Source organism: Aspergillus campestris, assembly GCF_002847485.1.
Source record: "Aspergillus campestris IBT 28561 chromosome Unknown P168scaffold_13, whole genome shotgun sequence".
Taxonomy (NCBI): domain Eukaryota; kingdom Fungi; phylum Ascomycota; class Eurotiomycetes; order Eurotiales; family Aspergillaceae; genus Aspergillus; species Aspergillus campestris.
In genome coordinates this window covers 464,277-483,254 of record NW_020194348.1, presented here as the reverse complement: position 1 = coordinate 483,254, position 18,978 = coordinate 464,277, and the positions used below count along the sequence as shown (strand labels likewise).

The following is an 18,978-nucleotide window of genomic DNA, read 5'->3' as shown; positions in this document are numbered from 1 at the left end:
CACAGTATGCGTCCCACTGCCAGCTGCAGGCTCAGGGGGACTCGTTGCATCCCACCCATTCACCTCCACATCGTGATCGCCCAATGCACGGACAATTTCAATGCCCAGAACGATGGTCCAGAGATTCTCTCCACTCTGACCAGCATGGTGAATCTGGCATCAACTTTTTTGAGCCAGAGATGATAGAATGAAGCCGAGCAGCTACAATTGCAAGTCATGAAGATTAACAAGACTATGCTCAGAGCCGAGTATCCTTACACTCCGATCAGCATAACAAACCTAGTATCAATCTTCTAGAACCATAGATCATCTAATAAAGCCAAGGAGCTACAGATCCAGACTCATGATGCTGGTATCAGTATTATTCCGTGGTCGCCAGTAGCGCGTAGTCTTCTCACGCGACCTTTCAACACCGGCAGAACAGAGCAATGCTTGCGCGAGGCAACTGATGTCTTTTCGCAATGATTGATGGCTCAAGCACGAATATAGATATTTCAAGATCAATTGCGTAGAAGAAATTGCCAAGGAAAAGGGTTGGAGCATGGCGCAAGTTGCTACCATGTGGTGTTTGAAGAAACGCGTCAATTCTATTCTCGGTTTGTCTAGGATCCAGAGGGTCGACGAGGCTAAGAATGCTGTAGCACTATACGAAGGTGATTTACTAAATGACGAAGACATCTAATACTCGTTGTGCGAGCCTGTCGCGCCTGGACAAAATGTGATAGAAATGGGGGTGACTGGTGATCTAATAGATATGTGGAGCCGATGGATTCACTACAGTAGTTATGATAACACAGTAACTTTGTAGCATATGCCTCATATTAGAGTAGGCCTGTGAATTGGTGTCGACCTTACTATATTTTCTTGATAATTTCATATTGATTTTGGCCCTGCTGTAGGAGAGAGGGTTTAAGACCCACCATCTAAAAGCAGTCATCTCTATATACAAAGTTATGCGAATGGATACCACCACCAATGGTCATTGGCATACTGGTAATGCAATCATGATTATTAACTTGACAAGAAGACTCGAGGGCTTGTCTTGTTCCTACCATTGTAGTTATCGTGGGAGCAATGCCTGTTCCGTGGTTGTTATCCGTACATCCTATACAGATCATCTCCGGCGGACTAGGATATCTAGTATTTTGTCAAGGGTATTATTGCTAATCAAGTTCGACATCTTTGACACCAGGCACGCGAAAGCCGATCTTTTCGCACTCGGTCTCCCATTCCCAGTGCTTCGGCCAAGGCCCCCCCAGTCGGAGGACCCACGGACACTTAATCGGAGGGTTGCTGATTGCCATGCCTGGAGCCCTCCGAAACCATCGGCAGACCCGAGTCCATCGGCAGAGGTCCCCGGCTAGCGAGATACACCTATACTATGTAGTGTTTGTTGTCTTGATCTTCTTACCACGCTTATTGCATATTGATATGAAAGGTGTATTCCAGTATACGAAGTGAGCCACCATCTACTGCCACTGTTGTTGTAACACCACATTATCGCTTGAGCTTAGGGAGACTAGGAAACCCCATTCTCTTTCATTCACAGATCAACGTCCAAATAGGTGTAACGAGACGTATAGCACACAGCCAAGCATGTCACCCAACGAGCCCATCGCCATCATTGGCACCGGCTGTCGATTTCCAGGTGGTGCCAGCTCTCCCTCCAAACTTTGGGACCTCCTCCACAGTCCCCGAGATGTTTCCACAGACCTCCTTACCGCAGGTCGATTCGATCCGCGAGGGTTTTACCACCCAAAACATGACTTCCCCGGCCATAGTAACGTCCGCCGGTCATACCTGCTCCAGGAAGATGTCGCCAACTTCGACGCCCGCTTTTTCAACTTACAGGTCGCCGAAGCAGGCGCCATGGATCCCCAGCAGCGCATCCTCCTAGAGACGGTGTACGAAGGCCTTGAAGCAGCGGGGCAGACACTGGAGGGCCTCAAGGGCTCAGACACCGGTGTTTATGTCGGTATGATGTACGGAGATTATGAGTCCCAGCAGTATAGGGACTTGCAAAGTGTCCCCTTGTACCATGGCACGGGTAAGATTGTTGACATTGCCAGTCGCTGATTGGAATCTCGTATGCTGACTGCGTCGGATATAGGCGTTGCTCGCAGCATGGTGTCCAACCGAATCTCCTACTTCTTCGACTGGCACGGCCCCTCACTGACCGTCGATACCGCGTGCTCCTCGTCCCTCGTGGCACTGCACCAGGCAATACAGTCCCTCCGGTCCGGCGAGGTTACTGTGGCAGTGGCGGCGGGAACCAATCTTCTGCTGGGACCCGAGCCCTACATCTACGAGAGCAACCTGAAAATGCTGTCCCCCGATGGACGCTCCCGTATGTGGGGAGACGATGCGAACGGATACGCTCGCGGAGACGGTGTCGCAGCTGTGGTGCTCAAGACGTTGAGCCAGGCGTTGGCAGACGGAGACCACATCGAGTGCGTTGTTCGCGAGTCTGGCGTCAACCAAGACGGCCGCAGCCCTGGTATCACCATGCCCACGGCCAAAGCGCAGGTCGCATTGATCCGCGACGTGTATACTCGGGCGGGTCTTGACTTGGCCTCACCGGCAGATCGATGCCAATACGTTGAAGCTCACGGCACAGGAACGCCGGCGGGAGATGTAAGTTCTTGTCCAGATAGCTGGTGTCTCATACGCTGACCGCATCCGCAGCCCATTGAGGCGGAAGCTATTCATACCGCCTTCTTCCAGGACGAGAACGGTGGAGCTATCAAGACTCAGGATGCTGACGAGATCGTCGTGGGATCTATCAAAACGGTCATCGGTCACACGGAGAGCACTGCGGGAATCGCAGCCATCATCAAGGTGGCACAGGCCTTGAAGCACGGTCATATTCCACCCAACGGCAACCGTATATTAGACGGAAAGGTCTTGGATTTCACAATGAATCCGCGCGTCGAACCGTGGTGCAGTAACCTGCGCATAGCAAATGAGCTCACCCGCTGGCCAGAGTTGGCCCCGGGACAATGCAGGCGTGCAAGTATCAACAGCTTTGGGTTTGGCGGGACAAACGCCCACGTCATTCTAGAAAGCCTGGGGCAGGAGACGCTGGTCGAGCAGGCAGGGGAGGATAGCGGAGATGAGCTGATGCGGTCTTTTGTCTTTTCCGCGCAGTCGAAGCAGTCTCTGATCGCCAATCTGGCCGCCCACGCCGCCCATTTATCGGAGCATCCGGACACGCGACTGGACGACCTTGCCTGGACATTGCGCTCGCGACGGTCGCGTTTCCCACTTCGGGTGGCCTTGTCGGCGTCTTCAGTTGAGATGCTGCGCACCAGTCTAGAGGAGATCGCCAGCAGCGAGCTCAACAAGCTACAGCTGGACCAGAGGCTGAAGCTTACAACCACAGGGTCGTCGGCTGGCGGAAATGAGCGCAAGACCAAGCTCTTGGCTATCTTCACCGGACAGGGGGCGCAGTGGGCTCGAATGGGAGCCCAGCTGGTAGAGAACTCCAAATATGCGTCTGACATCTTGAGTAAGCTGGACGCCGAACTGGCTAATCTCCCCAACCAAGAAGACCGCCCCGACTGGACCCTTCGCCAGGAGCTTCTGGCAGATTCGTCCCAATCGAGGGTCGGCGACGCTGCCATCTCTCAGCCTTTGTGCACCGCTGTCCAGGTGATTCTAGTCGACATCCTCCGTGAAGCCGGGGTGGAATTTGCCGCCGTTGTGGGCCACTCGTCGGGCGAAATAGGCGCTGCCTACTTGACCGGTCGTCTGTCTGCGGCCGACGCCATCCGGATCGCCTACTATCGCGGCCTTCACTCCACTCGCCTCGCAGGAGGGCCCGACGGCACACAGGGTGCCATGCTGGCCGTTAGCACCAGCATGGAAGACGCCAGCGAGGTCTGCAGCGACGAGTTCTTCCAGGGACGAGTCAAAGTTGCGGCCTGCAATTCCCCCAACAGCGTCACACTGTCGGGGGACAGTGACGCCATCGAGGAGATCGCTGGGCTCTTCGAAGACGAAGGAAAGACCGCTCGTCGGCTCCGAGTCGACAAGGCGTATCACTCGCACCACATGATACCTTGCTCTCAGCCATACCTGGAGTCAATGCAGAGCTTTCAGCAAACTTCATGTCAGGCCGGGGTTCGGTCTGATTGCGTGTGGGTCTCTAGTGTAGTCGTCGAGTCAGACACAGCGGCAACCGAGTTGGAGGCGTCATACTGGGTGGACAACCTCCTGTCACCGGTCCTGTTTAAACAGGCTGTTGAGCGGGCGGTGATGGAGCTGGGACCTTTCGACGGTATTGTCGAAGTTGGACCGCATCCCGCGCTCAAGGGCCCAGTCCGCCAAATCCTTGAGGAGTTGAAGACTGGCCCAATGCCGTATACTGGGCTCCTGGAGCGAGGCACCGAGGCAGCCACGAGCTTGTCCACGGCTCTTGGATATCTCTGGACCCATGTGGATGGAATGTCCATCAACTTCGACCAATATGAGAGCGCATTGAGTGGACCAAGGTCATTCAAGAGGAGGTTCGTGGCGGGTCTACCCCTTTACCAATGGAACCATAGCCGTCACTGGCATGAGTCCAATACGTCTCGTCGCCTCCGATTCAGGAACTCTGCCGTCCATCCGCTTTTGGGCGATATCTGCAGCTCCAGCTCGCCCCAGAACCTTTCATGGAAAGCTGTCTTGCGCCCCCAGGACATCCCGTGGGTCCATGACCACCAGATCCAGGGCCAGAGCGTGTTCCCCGCCGCTGGCTATGCGGTGACTGCGCTCGAGGCGGCTCCTTTCTTAGCCGATGGGCAGACGATTCGTCTGATCGAGGTGGAAGACCTTGTCATTCACCAGGCCATGGTATTCGACAACGACGATTCCAGCATTGAAGTACGCTTCTCGGTTGGTGGTGTCAGCCGTCGGCGTGACGATGCGATGATAACGGGCCATTTTACCTACGAGTATCACTCGTCCAACGGATCCCCGGAGCTCGCCGCAAGTGGCCAACTGCGTGTCATGCTCGGCGAGCCTCGCCAGCACACCCTGCCCGCCACCGATACGGGGCGGGACTCTGGCATGGTCAATGTCCCGACAGACGTTTTCTATTCCTCCCTCTCAGAGATGGGCTATGGATACACAGGTCCCTTCAAAGCCTTGTCGGGGCTGAGCAGAAAGCTCGGAAAGGCCGTGGGCGTAATCGACACAACGTCGGCCGAGTACGATGATGCCAGCAACTGGCTGGTTGTTCACCCTGGCATGTTGGATGCCGCCATCCACTCCGTGATCCTGGCGTACAGCTACCCGAGGGACGGAAAGCTCTGGTCATTGCATCTGCCGACGCGTATCAAGCGACTTCGAGTGAACCCGGCACTTTGCGAGGGGCATTGGACAGCGGAGTCTGTCCCGTTCGTGTCGACTATCGCCGATGACCAAGTCCATACTGCAGACCGGTCGTCCGGGTTCCATGGGGACGTCGAGATTCATAGTGGAGTTGGGGCGTACTCTGCGATCCAAGTAGAGGGTCTGCAGGTTGTGCCCTTTTCCGCCGCCACCTCGCGCGATGATCGGACGATGTTCTATGTGACACGCTGGGTCAATGCAGAGCCAGACGCTGATATCCCCGGTCCATTTATGGCGACCCCCGAGCAGCGCAGGCTGGCTGAGATTCTCGAGCGAGGCCACTACTTCTATCTGCGACAGCTCGAGGAACAAGTTCCTGCTGACCATCCCGGACGGTTGGACCAGTTCTACGCCGCTTACCTGCGCTGGGCCACGCATACCCACCGTCTCGTCACAGAGGGCAAGCACCGCTATGGCAAGCCGGCCTGGGTTCATGATACATTGGCAGACATCAAGGCGCTAACAGAGCCGTATAATGCACTGCCCGAGGTCAAGGCGATGCACGTCGTGGGCGAACAGATGCCGCGAGCGATTCGCGGGGAGACCACCATGCTACAGCATCTTATGGTCACTGGGCTCCTGAATGACTACTATACCAATGCCCTTGGCATGCGGCAAGTGACAGTCCTCGCTGATACCGTTCTGCAGCTTACCCGCAGGTACCCCCGAGCGAATATTCTGGAGGTTGGCGCTGGCACTGGAGGAGCGACGCGGGAAGTGCTGAAGCTGACTGGGAAGAACTTCGGCTCATTCACCTTCACGGACGTATCGGCGGGATTCTTCGATGATGCCCAGGCTGAGTTCGCCCCTTACCAGGATCAGATGTCCTTCCGGGTGTTGGACCTGGAGCAAGACACCGCGCCGCAGGGCTTCGAACAGCATTCGTATGACGTCGTGGTTGGATCCCTGGTCCTGCACGCGACGAAGAACCTGGAAAAGACGCTACAGAGAGTGCGATCACTGCTCCGGCCGGGCGGCTACATCGTCTTTTACGAGATCACCAACGTCGACTTGATCCGTCACACAGCCCTGTTTGGCTGTCTCCCCGGATGGTGGCAGGGGGTGGATGAGGGCCGGACCTGGTGCCCCGCCGTCAGCGAGTCCAAGTGGGATGCGATCCTTCGCAAGACGGGCTTTTCTGGAGTTGACACCATGACGCCAACCAACGATTCGATGCCGTTTTGTAACTCGGTCCTGGTCTCCCAGGCCGTGGATGACTGGGTCGACTTGGTCCGACAGCCGCTCATGGCATCAGTCGGCGGGTCGCTGTTTTCCACGAAGTCATCGAGTGCGTTGTTGGAGAAATTTTTCATCGTCGGAGGCCAAACCCTCCACGTCTCTCGACTCATTGACGCCGTACAGAAGATTATCCGGCCGTTCTGCGGCGAGACGGTGACGCGAGTTGACCAGCTGGAAGACCTGGACCACGACCAGATCGACAAGTCGTCCACCGTTTTGGTTTTGCAGGATCTTGATAGCCCGGTATTTGATGACATGACAACGGCGAGACTTGAGAGCCTGAAAGCCCTCTTCGGATCCGAAAAGACGATCGTTTGGATCACGCATAACCGGCTCGTCGACAACCCTCACGCCAACATGGCCCCGGGATTCGTGCGCCCATCGATCTGGGAGGCACCTGAGCTTCGCTATCAGTTTGTCGACTTCCAGGACGTTCCTGGGTCGAAGATTGATGCCCGCGCCCTTACGGAGGCAGTTCTGCGCTTCCAGGCGCACATCCAAGGGCCGCCCAACACGACCGCCAACGCGCTGTGGTCGGTGGAATCGGAGATTATCATAGGTGCAGACGGGGCCCAGTATATCCCCCGACTGAGCCCTCTGGACGATGCAAACGCGCGCTATAACTCCTCGCTGCGGCAGATCGAGTCTCACGGTGGATCTCAGCAGACTCCGGTTCGGCTACAAAACACGCGAGGTCGTTATATGCTTCGGAAACAGGAGCCTCTGAGGCTTGACGTCTCGACATCGTGCTTGAAGATTGAGCAGTCGAGTCTTTTTGCCGTCCGGACTGGATGGGGAGATGTGTTCGCGGTGTCTGGGGCTTGCGAGGCGACAGGGGTCCACTACTTGGGACTGACATCGTCCGTAACATCGCGGGCCACGGTGGCGACGTCCAACCTGGTGGAGATCTCTGACGCGGTCGCTCAAGGGGCTTCAGGGCCTCTAATGCTGACATCGGTTGTCTGCCACCTCGTTCTCCAGGCAATGGAGGCCAAGATTGGTGAACATCGGGCGGTCGTGGTTCACGATGCTCCACCTATTCTGGCAGCGTCTTTGGCCCGCTCGTCAAACGGAAAGAACATCACGTTTACGACTTCGACGCGTGATCATGCAGCGACTAACGACTGGATCTATATTGAGAAGTACGCTAAGCAATCGGACTTGGAGTTGCTGTTTCCTCTCAACGTCTCCATGCTGATCGATTTCGCGGCCGAGACTCCGGAGGCGTCCGTGCTAAAACACTGCTTCCCTATCGATGTTGACATTCTCGCCAAGTCTAGCCTGTTCACTGCCGAGTCATCCAGGCCTCTAATTTCTTCTGCGGATTTGAAGGATGTGTTGCAGACGGCTGTGGCGCTCGCGTTGAAGGAAGCCAACAACGATGGCGGAGACAGGATGATTGTAGACGAAGTTGATATCGGCGCATTGATCAGTGATGAAGCCAACCTCTCCGCTCATTCTACCACAACAGTGGTCAATTGGGCCGATGCTGAGACATCACCTGTCACCGTGCAGCCTGTCAGCGTCTCCCTCCGAGAAGATCGGACATACTGGCTGGCGGGACTCTCCCGAGACATGGGACTCTCTCTCGCAGACTGGATAATTCGCAATGGCGGCAAACATATTGCTATCTCGAGTCGAAACCCTAACATCAGTCAGGCCTGGCTTCGTAATGCAGCTCGCAAAGGCGCCACTGTCTTGGTCATTAGCTGGTGAGTGGTGATTCTTTTTTACCTCCCCCCCTTCCCTTCATGAATGTTATACTGGCAGAGCTAAACACCAAACCAGTGATATTACGGATTACGACTCCGTCGTCGAGGCTCATGCCAACATCCTCAAGAGCCTACCTCCCGTTGCGGGTGTCGCCCAAGGCGCTATGGTTCTCAATGATACTCTGACTCGGGACATGAGCTTGGAAGATCTCAACAAAGTCCTGCGCCCCAAGGTGGCTGGTAGCATCAACCTCGATCGCCTCTTCCATGACTCGGCACTAGACTTCTTTATCTTCTTCTCCTCCGCCGCTAGTGTCACGGGAAATGCTGGCCAAGCAAACTACTCGGCCGCGAACTTCTTCATGGGTGGGCTGGCGCAAAAGCGACGCCGCCGCGGTCTCGCCGCCTCCGTGATAGACCTGGGCCCCGTCCTCGGCACAGGGTACATCACCAGAGAGATTGGCGACGCCTTGACGCGTCCGTTGGCGGAGAGAGGTCTGCTCGGAATGTCTGAATCTGACGTTCACTGCTTGTTTGCGGAGGCGATCAACGCCAGCCCTGTGACGCCTAGCTCTGAGGTGGGATGGCACATCACCACGGGGCTGATCCCACTACCGGCGGATGCGCCGAACCGACCTCTCTGGTACAACTTCCCCCATTTTGCCAGCCTCACGATTAGGGACTCTAGTGCGGGTGATCCGAACAATCCATCAAATTCCGCCGCGGGGGCTGTTGTGTCGATCAAAGATCAGTTGGCCGGGGCTAAGACGAAGGAGGATGTGCAGAATGTCATCACTGGTAAGAACTCACATCATGATCCTGTTTCCACCTTCTAACCTGGCTGCTCGATAGACAATGTTCTCAAAGAAATGTGCACCATGCTTCATATGGACGACGACTACGTAATGACACCAGCCATTTGTACAGACGAGCTCGGTCTAGACTCGCTCGTTGCCGTGCGCATACGCTCGTGGTTCCTCAGTCACTTCCAAGTGAATGTCCCGGCGCTGAAGATTATCAAAGGCGTTTCTCTTCAACATCTAATTGACCTGACCCTCAATGAAATTCCCGCTGGCCTGACACCCGGCTTGGTCGGTGCAGGTTCGTCCACCGACGGTTCCGAGATGCCGTCAGGGCCGGAAGATGAAAAGTCATTATCCGATACTTCATCGTCGGCGAACTCCCCTGATGGGCAGAGTAGCGCCACGTCGGAGACTGGCGAGAGTGAGATCATGATGACTCCACCTCCGGAGAAAGAGTTGGAGATAGAGAGGTTCGGCCCCCTATCCCATACACAATCCGTGTTTAGGTTTGTCCACGAACTGTTGGAAGACAAAACAACTCTAAACAACACAGGCATGGTTCATCTTAGTGGTGAAATCCGGATACCGGACCTCCAGGCAGCGGTGCACATCCTCGGAAAGCACCATGAGAGCTTGAGGACGTGCTTCTTCACAGAGGATGGCGTTGCCATTCAAGGTGTGCTCGCAGAGCCGACCTTGGAGCTCGAACATCGCCGCGTCTTTACCAAGTCCGACGTGTTGAGTGAGTACGATGCTCTGAAGAACACGGTCTTCGATTTGCGCGGAGGCCACACGGCCAGAGTGTTGCTCTTATCCTACTCCCCTACCGACCACTACTTCGCCCTGGCCACGCATCATATCACCTTCGATCGAGCCAGCACCGACATCTTCATGTCGGACCTTGCTCGAATCTACAAAAACAAAAATGAATCTTTACCCACTCCCCTTCAGTATCTAGACTACTCCAATGAGCTACATGAAATGCACTCACCGGGCAAGTGCATAGATGCGATGAACTTCTGGCGCCGCGAATTTGCCACAATTCCAGAGCCTCTTCCCCTCCATCGAAGTAGCCTCGCAGAGCGCCGCCCGCTCGAGAAATATAGCTCTCGCACGGGGCTGCCAGAGTGTGAGTTCCGTCTTGACAGCCAGCTCACCACCCAGATCCGCCAAATCGCGCGCAAGTATAGGTCCACCCCCTTCCACTTCCACCTGGCAGCTTTCAAAGTGTTGCTCTTGCGCTGGCTGGGGACGGAGGACGTTTGCATCGGCTTTGCCGACGGCTGTCGTCGGGATGAAAGAATGTGGACTGGAATTGGCCCATTCTTGAACATGCTGCCCCTACGCATGAAGGCACGGAGGGCGCAGTCCTTTGCGGATGCCATCGCTGAGGCACGGGAGAAGAGCCACGCGGCCCTCTCCAACGCGCTCCCTCTTGAGGTCATCCTCAACGAGCTTAAGGTGTCTAGGCAACCCACCCACTCCCCACTGGCTCAGGCATTTATCAATTACGCTGAGACCAGCGTCGAGAGTGGCCGGGAGTTTTTGGGCTGCGGCTGCCAGATGATGAAAGAGGACCAGGCTGAGCTGCCCTACGATATAGCTTTTACAATCATTACCAACACAGCCCCCGATGGTGACGCAGACACAAAGATCATCCTCAACGCTCAAACCTCTCTTTACAATGCCACAGTGGCCCGAATTCTTGCGACTGGCTATCAGGAAATTGTGCGGGAATTTGCGGGACGGCCAGAGAACCAGGTGAATGATGAATGGGAATTCGCGCCCTCCTCTCTGTCGAAAGCGATTGCAGTTGGCCATGGTAGGTCGCCAGCACCCAGATACAGAGTTTTTGATCAAACTGACTGGATAAAAGGTCCCGACTTCCAGACCACCTGGATGAAGACGATCGTACACCGACTGGACGAGATACTCCCCTCCATCGGTCACCGGGTCGCCGTAACGGACGCCGTCAATACGCCAGTGACATACCAGGAGCTTTCAAACCAGATTAACAGCATCGCCTCGACACTGCTGCGAGAGGGAGTTACTGCGGGCTCTAGGGTCGCTATTTGCCAGCATCCCACCGTTTTCTGGGTTGCCTCTGTTGTGGCGGTCCTCAAGGTTGGCGCAGTCTACGTTCCCCTTGACGCGGCTACTCCGCCTCCCCGCTTGGCTCTCATGGTTCAGGACTGCAAGCCTGCCGCTGTCTTGGTGGATGAGTCTACTCGAGAGATGGTAGAGGATCTGGCACCTGAGGCGTCCCTGATTGGCGTATCCAGCGCCCTTGATACCGCAACCGAATCTCTTCCCACAACTACGCTGGTCGATTCACCCGCCATGATTCTCTATACCAGTGGCTCCACCGGAACCCCAAAGGGTGTAGTCCTCAGTCACGAGAGCCTACGACACGAATTTGAGCACTGCCAAGCCGTGTATGGGCTAAGCGAGGAGGACGTAGTGCTACAGCAGAGCGCCTGGAGCTTCGACCTCTCTATCACCCAGTTGTTCCTGGCACTCACAGTGGGCGCGCGGCTTCACGTCGCATCCCATACTTTGCGAGCTGATGGGCGTGCTATGGCGGCGCTCATCCGCGATGAGGGTGTGACGGCCACGTATGCCACCCCGACAGAGTACAAGACCTGGCTTCGTGATGCCCATGTGGATGTCCTTCGACAATCACCTTGGAAACTAGCGTTGGTGGCCGGAGAGGCTGTCACCGTTCCGTTACTAAAGCGGTTTGGAAATCTGGACAGAGCAGACAGCCTTCGTCTCTTCAATGTGTACGGTCCGACCGAGACAACCTGTGGGTCGACCAAGCTGCAGCTTGATTATGCTCATCCGGAAAAATATGCCGACGCCGTGCCTGTGGGCCGCGCATCTGCAAACGAGTGCTTCTATATTCTCGACACCAAGCAGAATCCACAGCCTCTCGGATTAAGTGGTGAAGTTGTGATTGGCGGCGTCGGAGTTGCCAAGGGCTATCTGAACAACGCAGACCAGACGAAGGTGTCTTTTGTTCACGATCGTTTTGCAACCCCTGAGTACACCCAGCGAGGCTGGACTACCATGTACCGTACCGGTGATGCCGGCTACTTGAAAGACGACGGAACGTTGATCCTAACAGGCCGCTTGAGCAGTGACACGGAGGTCAAGCTGAATGGAGTCCGAACCGATCTGAGAGACGTGGAGCAGACGATACTGAAAGCGGGCCAAGGTCAGTTTGCCGATGTGGCAGCATGTGTGCGCACCAATATGTCGATGTCCGAGGATGGAGATCAAGTCGCATTGAAGTACATGGTCGCTTATTGTGTCCTGTCTACTGAACGGATGGTGGGCGAAAGCTCCAACCCAGGATCAATCCTACAAACCATCCTGAACAACCTTCCTCTGTCGCGCGCAATGCGGCCATCCGTTCTCATCCCCGTTGATGATCTTCCGAGAACGACAGCCGGAAAACTGGACAGGCGTGCCCTTGAAAAATTGGAGATTGCCCAAGCACAACTGGGTAGCGTTGGGGGCGCGACCACGACTACCTCGACATCGACACTCTCAGATGCCGAGGCCAGGCTTCTCAGGCTGTGGCAGAGCGTTCTCCCAGAGGAAGCGGTTCGGCTCGTCGACATCCGCGCCTCATCTGACTTCTTCAGCGTCGGTGGCTCGTCCATGCTGTTGGTACAGCTGCAACATAAAATTACCGAAACATACCAGGCCTCCGTTACACTGTTGGATCTGTTCAAAGCGAGTACTTTGAGTGACATGGCCCTTGTTCTCCAGCGCGCCTTGGGACTGGAGGCCAATGTCCCGGACGCTACATATGGAGCTCAGTCCAAGTCAATTGATTGGGCGTCGGAGACGGCGTTTCAAGTAGGCGTGCCGATGGAAGATACAAAACTTTCATCTCCTACAACGCCCCCTCGAGTAATTGTTCTGACTGGTGCAACCGGGTTTCTTGGTCAGCATCTGCTTCGCGGGCTTCTTGAGCAGGACCAGGTCGAAAAGGTCATATGCATCGCAAACAGGAATATGACCGAGGAAAGAAAGAGAGAACTTCTTTGTTCCCCACGAGTAGAGTGCTTGGACGGCGACCTGTGTGCTCCTAACCTTGGTTTGAGCCCGGATGACGCGGATCGCATCTTCGGCACCGAAGCTGACGCTGTTATCCACAACGGGGCAGACGTATCCCATCTCAAGACATACGCTTCTCTGAGAGACCCCAACGTGAACTCGACCAAGGCGCTGGCTCTGTTATGTCTTCAAAGACATCTGCCTCTGCACTACGTCTCTACGACGGGAGTGACCATGTACACGACGTCAAGCACATTCCCAGAGATATCCGTTCGTGATTCACCGCCCCCATGCGACGGCACATACGGATACATCTCTTCCAAGTGGGCCAGTGAGGTGTATCTCGAGAACGTAAACTTGCGGACCAAGCTCCCAGTCTACATCCACCGGCCATCTAGCGTGCTCCGGCCCGACCTGGGAGAGGAGACACCAGCCGCAGATGTTTTGCAGAATATGCTCACCTTCTCGCGACGGCTTTGTGCCGTGCCGATTGGGCCCCTTCTAAAAGGATTTGTGGACCTTGTCCGCCCTGAGACTGTCACGGATAGGCTCTTAGGAGCGGTCATGGCTCCATCCCGTGGGGAGGATGTCGTTTATGTTCACGAGTCGGGCGATATTGAGCTGGAGATATCTCACATTACGAGCTATCTGGAGGTGGGTATGCCTATCCAGCAACTAGAGTTGGATGAATGGGTCAAGAGAGCCGAGGAAATGGGGCTGTCGAGCGCCATGGCGGCCGTGTTCCGGGGGCTTGGAGCGGAAGACATGTTAAACTTCCCGAGATTGCTGAGGAGTGTTTGATTTTGATACAGAGGACGTTGTATTGACAGCATTCTTCCTTTACGTTTTGATTTCTGTCTTTTTGTCTGTCTTTATTTCAGTCTTTTTGTCTGTCTTTATTTCAGTCTTTTTGTCTGTCTTTATTTCAGTCTTTATTTCAGTCTTTCTTTCAGTCTTTCTTTCTTTATTGTATATATGTACCTGTACTTGGATGGATATCGCCGCAGCCGTGCGTCTGGCTACCTGGCCATGACTGCACCCTCTAGAATTGTACACCGCGAGCTGAAAATAACTACCAGATTTCTGCTCTTCAGAGCTCTACGCATCTTCTAGTTGTAGTTTTCTTCGTAAAGTTCACCAAGTTTCGTTCATATACATAGACCCAAAGTAAATTTCCCGGATACATATGATCCCGTGATTAGGGCTTTCAGAAACACCAGGTTCTTTCCATGCTAATAGCCTTACACAGGCCAAGGACAGATCTTGGGCGTCCTGATGAGCACTTATGAAATTGATTATGTTTATAGCTATGTAGTAATAATAGCAGTGAAATTGATTGTTCATTTTTGCGCTTAAAGAACCAAACAGGTCACGTGGACGTTCCACTCTCCGACAGTTCTTGGACAAAGAACACTAGAACAAAGAAGGCAGAGTGATACCCTGTTTGCTGATGCCTACAAAAGAGATAATCCATCTAATCAAGATTGAATCAGCAACTAAAACCGACTGGGAGCCACGACCCCGGAGGCCGTAGCGGATAGCGGGGACTCGGAAGGAAGCCGGTAGGATGGTCGGAGGGTTTAGATCGGCACGAAGACGGGGCAACGTTGATCACTATATTCGGAGGAATAGGTATTCATGATACTCCCATCCACAGGCTGCCCAAGTAAGCACAAAGTTGACGGAGATGAGTTTGGTCGTCGGGAGGGGTGATGCCGCTCCATAAAACTTACACGCGACGCAGTCCACGGGGTAGCAAGCCAATCTAACCTTCATCACAATGAGCCCTTTTCTCCAGCAGACCATGGACTGCCTCGTCCAGTCCGATTCCGGACAAGCAGAGACGGCAGTCCGTTCGCGGCCCGAAGTGAAGGCGCCCCACGACGTCGTAGTCCATGTCTCTGCCGTGGCCCTGAACCCGACGGACTTCAAGTCCCCGGAGTCCAACCCCACTCCGGGGGCCATCATGGGTTGCGATTTTATGGGGTCTGTCATCTCGGCGGGCACGGCGGCGGACAAGGACCTCCCCCCTACCACGCGAGTTTGCGGATTCGTCCACGGCTCTAACCCCGGAAACCCAGAGACGGGATCCTTTGCCGAGTACCTGGTGACGGATTCTCGCCTGCTGATCCGAGTCCCCGATAGCTGGACCAATGAAGATGGAGCCGCCCTCGGAGGCGTTGGCTGGGGTACTGTCGCTCTTGCGATGGAGATCTCGCTGCAGCTCCCTGGGAGGCCGTCTAAGCCCGCGGCTCTACGAGATGACGGCTCCAGGACGCCCGTACTGGTTTACGGGGGCGCTACGGCCACCGGAACAATGGCTTGCCAAATCCTATCAATGTACGGAGATCATTTTCATTCTTACCGTCGGAAGACAGACTCTCATGCTAATTTTACTCCCAGGTCCGGCTACCGGCCCGTTGTCACAGCGTCCAGCAGCAGCTCAACTCTGGTCCAGGACTATGGGGCTGTCGCAGTGGTACCGTACTCGTCGCCCACCTGTGGTGAAACTATTCGGGACGACCACACTGGTAAGGCCTTGCGACATGCGCTGGACTGCATCAGCTCGCCCGAGTCTGTGAAATGCTGCTTCACGGCCCTGGGCCGCATTGGAGCGCGCTATTCCGGTCTCGATTACGTTCCAGACGATTGGAGAACGCGCAAGGCCATCAAGGTCCACATGCCCCTGACGTATGCCCTCCACGGCCACGAAATCAAGTTCAAGGGTCCGTATCATCGGGATGCGGATCCGGCTATGTTGGAGCTCGGAGGTCGGTGGCGGGACGAGGTGCAGGGCCTGGTAGATGCGGGACGTCTTCGGCCGCATCCTGCTCGGGAGGTTAAAGGGAAGTGGAGGGGGATTATCGACGGCCTGGAGATGATGAAGGCGGGAGAAGTCAGAGGCCAGAAGCTCGTGGTAGCGCTGGAGGGGGGAGCCTCTCCTTGAGGTTTGAAACCATACCAGTTCTGTATCCTTGAGGATATCTAGTGAAAACTACATAGGGGCAGCCGTGTTATCAAGTATCGCTTGATAGTATACTGTTAAAGAGGTCATGTTGTAAGAATTTGTTCGCCTGTGGGTCCGCACTTGACGGCAGTCTTTATTCAACTTGCTAGTTCCTTGGGCATGGCCCAACTGCAGTCAGAAACATTGAGACTTTCCCTTCTTTACGAACTATCAGATTGCTACTTCGACATAGATATCCTTACTGGGGCTTGGATAACTGGAGATGAATCACATATAGATAACTGCATCACAGGCCATGAAAAACCTAGGTTGATACCCATCTAGACATTTTCTTTGCTATTGCCTGAAGATTACCAAGCTACTACTTAATTGAGAGTTCTCTTGTTTGGGACAATCCGAATGTCAAAGTCGGTGTCATCGTTGGCACTCGACAGATTGTCCAATACGTCCATGAAGTCATTGAGTCCTCTCGGCCATCGCGTTGTCGCCGCCGCTTTGATCTGCTCGTCCATCGGCATGCTGTCCATCTTTGCCTCGGCGTTGAAGTAAGAAGGTGTGCAACCAGCCATGGGCGCGAGGGAGGCAGCGCCCGAGAGGACGCGGAGGGCCCACGACGCCTCGGCCTCAGAGGTAGGCTCCACAACGACGACGTGCTCAATCGCTGGTAGTCCGCTGTTCGCCTTCTCGAGCCTCTTTAAACTCCGGGAGACTATAAAGGCCACATGCTTAGACACGGCGTCTAAAGTGGGTGTGAAGATGGATGCGATCCCCGCCTGGTCGCTACTGGTAAAAAACATGTTGGGGAAATCCCTGCTGCACATCCCATGGAGAGTTAGGGATATCTGACCGTCCTCGGTCTTTGGATCTTTCCATTTCTCGTCCATGGATCTGCCACCGCGACCGAAGACCTGCGCTCCGCAGCGACGTGCCGGGCTGCCGAACGTGCCGGCCTCGAAGCCAGTGGAGAAGACAATGACGTCTAACTGGTGAGTCGTTCTATTCGCCACGATTCCTGTCTCAGCAATCCGGTCTACACCTCGGCCATCTGTATCGATCAGATGCACGTTGGCTCTATTGAACGCCTCCAGATACTCGTCGTGGAATGTGGGGCGTTTGCACCACCCCGGGTACCAGGCCTTGAGCTTTGCGGCAGTGCTTCTGTCCTTGACGACGTTGTCGACGCGCTCGCGGACTTTGTTAGACCGAGCCAGATCGATCTTATGCATCTCCGAGACGTACTCGGCTGCCGTGTCCATGGTCACCTTCGCTGTTGCGGGACTTCCAGTGAGGACGCTATAGGATGGGAAGCTGGTCCACGCATCCGATACCATGTCGATCGGCTCGCTTGGCTGGGCGTTGGCCCCGAATGACAGAAAGTTGCGACAACGGGTTTGTTGCCAGCCCGGGCCTGTGCGTATGCTGTTCGTCCACTCGGCACTATCCGTCTGTCGCTGACCGCGCACGTCAACCGACGCCGGCGTTCTTTGGAACACGTAAAGCTGGTCACACCATTCTGCCAGCGCCGGCACTATCTGCACGGCAGTGGCTCCAGTCCCCACAATGCCGACTTTCTTGCCCCGTAGGCGGTCGAGGTGCTGACACGATGGGCTGCCTCCTGTTGCCGCGTAGTCCCACCTAGCTGCGAGGAAGTTCGGCCCGTTGAAGTCTCCTAGGCCAGGTAGTAGAGGCAACTTTGGTCTGTTGAGCAGTCCCGGGGATAGTATGACGAAATCGGCAACGATGGTACCGGTTGTAGATGCACCGTGTGCGCACGGCAACCGCTGTGTCAGGTCAAGGTTCCATTCGGAACGGTCGTCATTCCATGTGCATCGTTGTAGCTCTGTCCTAAACATCGCTCGGTCTTCAATTTTCCACTGCTTGGCGATCCGGTCTGCATGCTCGCGCAGCTCTTCTCCGTATGCGTACTTGTGCTTTGGCATGTAACCGGTCTCTTCCAGGAGCGGCATGTAGACGTAGCTCTCAGTATCGCACATGATGCCAGGGTAGCGATTCCAGTACCAAGTTCCTCCAAACCCGGCCGCAGTGTCGATGATCACTAGATCTTCGGGGTTCAAGCCCGCGTCCGAGTCAAGCAGTCGGGCAGCATACAGTAGCCCTCCATACCCAGCGCCCATAATGGCTACCCGATATCGATCGCCGGATTGGAGGCGAATCGGCGATTCATCGTGCTGATCCCACGGATCATCCAGAAACCCTTTCAAACGGAGGTCACCGGTGGCGTTCAGGCTGACATATTGATCAACCCCCTCGGACCGTAGACGTTTCGACCTCTCCTCGGCGTACTTTTGACGGACTCGTTCAGCTTCGTCCAAGATGGAACGGTCGGCACTCGGGAGACTCTCGAGAGATGGGACCATGGTTGCGGATTCAGCTGTGATAGTATTGGGTAGTAGCGCTCAATGGCTGGCTACTTGTGCGGTGATGGAGACGGGGAGCGACAATCACAAGTGGTTTATTTTTTTTTTTCTTTTCAGTGGACTGGGGCAATCCAGACCATTCGCAGCTTATTCGGACGCTTACTGCTCTGTATCGGAGAGATTGCCATTCACTGCATCGTTCAGTCGATCGGAAATCGGCTAGGGCTAAAGGGCTCGGCATGCCGATGACCGTCGGCTATCGGAGGATTCCGTCGGAGGGTTTTTGTCGGCGGTTGGGGCCTAGATCTCATAGACAAGGAAACAGAGCAGAATGTCGCTATCTAGTCGAGCTGGCCCGTTTGTTTTTGCAAGTTACAAGGCGAAAGAAACTGCACAGTACGCCTACTCGATTTGGTTCACGTTTATCTCCCTAG

The 18,978-nt window shown here is 55.0% G+C and overlaps 3 protein-coding genes across 3 annotated transcripts; 2 read left to right on the top strand and 1 right to left on the bottom strand.

Annotated features, from left to right (window-relative positions):
• Positions 1-1,596: 1,596 nt before the first annotated feature.
• On the top strand, positions 1,597-14,010 carry P168DRAFT_330137 (beta-ketoacyl synthase domain-containing protein; the record flags this gene model as incomplete). Its single annotated transcript, XM_024841545.1, has 6 exons — positions 1,597-2,047; positions 2,111-2,634; positions 2,686-8,327; positions 8,404-9,125; positions 9,180-10,952; positions 11,007-14,010. The coding sequence occupies 6 exons, from the start codon at positions 1,597-1,599 to the stop codon at positions 13,997-13,999; spliced, it is 12,105 nt and encodes a 4,034-aa protein (XP_024689427.1). The 3' UTR covers positions 14,000-14,010.
• Positions 14,011-14,694: 684 nt separating this feature from the next.
• On the top strand, positions 14,695-16,303 carry P168DRAFT_259515 (zinc-binding alcohol dehydrogenase family protein). The gene is made up of 2 exons (XM_024834635.1): positions 14,695-15,538; positions 15,602-16,303. The coding sequence occupies exons 1-2, from the start codon at positions 14,979-14,981 to the stop codon at positions 16,143-16,145; spliced, it is 1,104 nt and encodes a 367-aa protein (XP_024689426.1). The 5' UTR covers positions 14,695-14,978; the 3' UTR covers positions 16,146-16,303.
• A 228-nt stretch (positions 16,304-16,531) lies between these two features.
• On the bottom strand, positions 16,532-18,544 carry P168DRAFT_284988 (flavin-containing monooxygenase; the record flags this gene model as incomplete). Its single annotated transcript, XM_024836175.1, has 1 exon — positions 16,532-18,544. One exon carries the CDS (start codon positions 18,542-18,544, stop codon positions 16,532-16,534), a length of 2,013 nt encoding a protein of 670 aa, XP_024689425.1.
• Between the last annotated feature and the right edge of the window lie 434 nt (positions 18,545-18,978).